General features: G+C 52.7%; 1 protein-coding gene across 3 annotated transcripts in view; it reads right to left on the bottom strand.

Annotated features, from left to right (window-relative positions):
- Positions 1-4840, bottom strand: part of BCAT2 (branched chain amino acid transaminase 2) — a 17905-nt gene that overhangs the window by 4023 nt on the left and 9042 nt on the right. For all 3 annotated transcript variants that reach the window (XM_032270954.1, XM_032270957.1, XM_032270956.1), the window contains 3 exons: positions 1348-1458; positions 1142-1261; positions 836-999 (listed from right to left, as the gene is read on the bottom strand). In XM_032270954.1, the coding sequence (XP_032126845.1) occupies positions 836-999; positions 1142-1261; positions 1348-1458 (395 nt within the window). The remainder of the gene's footprint in view (positions 1-835; positions 1000-1141; positions 1262-1347; positions 1459-4840) is intronic.

Here is a 4840-nt window from a genome sequence, read left to right as displayed (position 1 = left end):
AGAAAAAAGAAAGTTTGGTGATTTTTGTACCCAGTAACCACCCCCTCACCCGCCGCCTCCATAACAGACCTAGCTGAAAGGGTGCCTCCTCTGTGAAGCGTTTCACAACGCCCCCTCCCTGGTCACCTCACCAGAAAACATGCAGCTCCAAATATTGGGGCTCCCACCAGCCTGGGGGCCCCTGCGGCTCGGGGCCTGACTCATCTGTGTCCCCAGCTTCTGCCAGCGCAGGGCCTGGCCCTCAGGAGGCCGCACAGGATGTGCGGAAAAGACCTGAACTAACCCCCCGCTCGGGCCATATTCCCACCCCAACACGCCAGTGCCTACCCTCTGCCTTGGCTGCCCAAGAGACCCAGCTGTCTCCTCCCTGCCCTGCTGAGCCGAGCCCACTGGGGAGACAGATTTACACATAAAGTCCAAGCGGGGCTGAGGGGCTTTGGAGGCTCAAACCCACTGTGGGAGCTGGGTATGGGGAGTGCGGTCCAGCCTGGGGGATCAGGGGAGCCTCCTGGGGGAGAGACCAATTAGCTGAGTGTAAGCTTCATTCCTGGAGGCTTCCCGGGGACCTCCACCCAATTCCTTCCCATCTGTGAGCCTTTTTGCCCATCCGGAAAATAATCCCCTCCTCCTGCCTTCCATGGTTTGTTTTCAGAGACCAGGGAGGAGGGGGGAGCACAGCACTTAGCACCGAGCCCCACACGGTGCCAAGTGATGCCACCTTCATGTGAAGCGCGGGCAGTGGACTTCCAGAGGCACAGCCAAAGCTCGCACACTAGTCCCTGTGTCTCCGACACCCAATGCACCAGTGGGTTCTGGGGTTGGGGATGCTACTTACCCCCCAACTTTGTAGTTGCCGACCCCGCCCACCCAGGCCCGGATGAAGGCTGGGTCGGCCAGAAGGGAGACCGGGGTCATGGAGTCTCCAGGGAAGTAAGAACCCACAGGGCAGAGAATGACGAATAGGAGCGCTCTCGTGGGACGGGAGACACCCAGCGAAGGCTGCGATGGGCAGAGGGGCCACGTCAGGAGTCCAGGCCCCCAGTCCCTTCCCCTCCCCTGACTCAGGCCTCCAGGACCCCACCCCTGCCAGGCAGAATCCAAGCCCCGTAGCCCAGTTCCCCAGCCCCCAAGTCGGGCCTACCTCGTTCCCGATAAGCACAGGCCGCACATAGAGGCTGGTGCCGGCAGCATCGGGGACCCAGTCCTTATCCACTTCGATGAGCCGCCGGATGCACTCCAGCAACTCCAGCTTGTCGAAACCCTGGGTGGGATTCCGGATGAGTCAAGGGGCCCTGGCTGCCCCGGCCCCGGCCCTCCTCCCCACCCCAGCGGCCCAGGGCCCCTCACCGGCAGGCACAGGCGCAGGGCTGACCGCAGCATCCGGTCCATGTTGAGCCAGGGGCGGAAGAGGCGCACCCGCTGGTCCTTGCCTTTGAATGCCTTCATGCCCTCAAACAGCTGCGGGGACAGGCAGGCAGGAGGCTCAGAGACCTCCCCAGACAGTCAGGAGAGACAGCAAGAGACACCCAGAGAGAGACGGATACACAGAGACACAGATACCGAGAGATGGAGGCCGAGACGAGAGCACTGGGGAAATTTAACGGGGGGGGGGGGGGGGTGTCACAGAGGGGGAAAAAGAGAGACAGATATAGACAGAGAGACAAACAGGTAGAGACACACAGAGACTCAAGAAAGCAAAGGACACGACCCGGCGCAGTGGCTCATGCCTATAATCCCAGCACTTCAGGAGGCCAAGGCAGGCGGATCACATGAGGTCGGGAGTTCAAGACCAGCCTGAGACAAACATGGTGAAAACTCCGTTTCTACTAAACATACAAAAATTAGCTAGGTGTGGTGGTGCGTGCCTGTAATCCCAGCAACTCAGGAGGCTGAGGCAGGAGAATCGCTTGAACCTGGGAGGCAGAGGTTGCAGTGAGCTGAGAAGGCGCCACTGTACTCCAGTATGGCAACAGAGCGAGACTCAGTCTCAAAAAAAGAAAAAAGAAAGCAAAGGACAGAAACCAGAGACGGCGGAACAGGGAGACCCAGAGAGAACACCCAGCTTGAACCCTTTCCAGGTCACTGTGAACATTTTTCAGGGATGATAATCATATGGAAGCTATGTTTTTTTTTGTTTTGTTTTTTTTGAGACGGAGTCTCGGTCTGTCACCCAGGCTCAAACTCCCAGGCTCAAGTGCACTGGCGCGATCTCAGCTCACTGCAACCTCCGCCTCCCAGGTTCAGGCAGTTCTCCTGCCTCAGCCTCCCGAGTAACTGGGATTACACGCACACACCACCATGCCCAGCTAATTTTTGTATTTTTAGTAGAGATGGGGTCTCACCATGTGGGTTAGGCTGGCCTCGAACTCCCATAGTGCTGGGATTACAAGCGTGGGCCACCATGCCCAGGCCTGGAAGCTATGTTTTCTAAGGGGCCTCATGTTTGAGAAACCAGATTGTGGCCAACAGGCAGTAGTGCCGGGCGCGGTGACTCACACCTGTAATCCCAGCACTTTGGGGGACCAAGGCAGGAGGATCACTTAAGCACAGTTTGTGACCACACTGGGCATTATAGCAAGACCCCATCTCCACAAAAAATATGAAAATTAGCCAGGTGTGACTGTAGTCCCAGGTACCTGGAAGGTGGTGGGAGGATCACTTGAGCCCAGGAGTTTGAGACTGCAGTGAGCCATGATCCTGCCACTGCACTCCTGCCTGGGACCTAGTTTTTTTTCTTTCTGGAGAGTCTGTACCTGATCACTGCCCCATGGTTCCAGGTTTGCTTGTTCAGCGTCTGCTCTACCACAGAGCGGCAGAGCCTCAGGGCAGAAATCACCCTTGACATGCTTATCAGACGGCCTCTCCTGTAGTGCCCTGCACCAGCGTAGGTAATGATTGGCACATAGTGGGTTTTTGTTTTGTTTTTTGAGAGAGGGGCTCACTCTGTCACCCAGGCTGGAGCGCAGCGGCACAATCTCGTCTCACTGCAACCTCCACCTCCCAGGTTCAAGTGATTCTAATGTCTCAGCCTCCTGAGTAGCTGGGATTACAGATGCCCACTGCCACACCCAGCTAATTTTTGTATTTTTAGTTGAACCACCTGCTTCAGCCTCACAAAGTGCTGGGATTACAGGCATGAGCCACTGCACCCCATCAGATTTTTTTTTTTTTTTTTTGCATAGTGGGTTTTTGATGAATGAATAGCTAAATGAATTGATGAAGAATGGAAGACAAGCAAATGTAGCTAGGATATTTTGGGGGGATAAAAACAACCACCACAAGGCCGGGCGCGGTGGCTCAAGCTTGTACTCCCAGCACTTTGGGAGGCCTAGTCAGGTGGATCACGAGGTCAAGAGATCAAGACCATTCTGGCCAACATGGTGAAACCCAATCTCTACTAAAAATACAAAATTTAGCAGGGCATGGTAGCACATGCCTGTAGTCCCAACTACTTGGGAGGCTGAGGCAGGAGAATCGCTTGAACCCGGGAGGCGGAGGTTGCGGTGAGCTGAGATCACGTCACTGTACTCCAGCCTGGGTGACAGAGTAAGACTCCTTCTCAAAAAACAAAAACAAAAACAAAAAAACCCCACAAAAAATGAGGGGCCAGAGGTAGCAGGGCAGGGATAGGGAGTAGTCCTATCCAGTATAAAACAGATTATAAATCTACAATACTTAAAACAGAATGGTACTGCTATACGAGTAGACAGACTGAACAACGGAATAGATAACCAAATATCCATCTAGAGAAAAACTACATTGGATCCCAATTCCACACCTCACACCAGAAAAGAATCCAGGTGGATTAAAGGTTTAAATGAAAAATATATATATTACACCACAAAAGCTATAGAAGGAAACAAAACATAACAGTTTTATATCTTCGATTGGGAATTTTATTTTTTATTTTATTTTATGTGAGATGGAGTCTCACTCTGTTGCCCAGGCTGAAGTGCACAATCTTGGCTCACTGCAACCTCCACCTCCAGAGTTCAAGCGATTCTCCTGCCTCAGCCTGCCTAGTAGCTGAAACTACAGGCATGCACCACCATGACTGGCTAATTCTTGCATTTTTAATAGAGATGGGGTTTCACCATGTTGGCCAGGATGGTCTCGAACTCCTGACCCCAAGTGATCCGCCTGCCTTAGCCTCCCGAAATCCTGGGATCACAGGCATGAGCTGCCACACCTGGCCCGGGTTTTGTTTTGTTTTGTTTTTTGTTTTTAAGATAACAAATCATAGAACCAAAAAAGAAGAGTGATACAGCTGATTGCATAAAAACAAAACACACTGGAGAAAATTTCTCAACTCGTATCACAAATGCTTTGTCGAATACACAAAATGCTCTACAAATCAATTTTCCTTTCTAGAGACAGGGTCTCTGTCACCCAGGCTGGAGTGCTGGAGTGGTGCAATCATAGTTCACTGTAACCTCAAAGTCCTGGGCTCAAGCAGTCCTCTTACATTAGCCTCCCAAGTAGCTGGGACTACAGGCACACACACCATACCCAAGCTAATTTTTTTTTTTTTTTTGGGACGGAGTTTTGCTCTCGTTACCCAGGCTGGAGTGCAATGGCGCGATCTCGGCTCACCGCAACCTCCGCCTCCTGGGTTCAGGCAATTCTCCTACCTCAGCCTCCTGAGTAGCTGGGATTGCAGGCACGCACCACCATGCCCAACTAATGTTTTGTATTTTTAGTAGAGACGGGGTTTCACCGTGTTGACCAGGATGATCTCGATCTCTTGACCTTGTGATCCACCCGCCCTGGCCTCCCAAAGTGCTGGGATTACAGGCTTGAGCCACCGCGCCCGGCTATTTTTTTTTTTTTTTTTTTTTTT

This window comes from Sapajus apella, unplaced genomic scaffold (genome assembly GCF_009761245.1).
Source record: "Sapajus apella isolate SASKATOON/1434 unplaced genomic scaffold, GSC_monkey_1.0 scaffold220, whole genome shotgun sequence".
NCBI classification, from domain to species: Eukaryota; Metazoa; Chordata; class Mammalia; order Primates; family Cebidae; genus Sapajus; species Sapajus apella.
The sequence above is the reverse complement of the archived record's forward strand: the minus strand, read 5'-3'. Positions and strand labels throughout refer to the sequence as shown.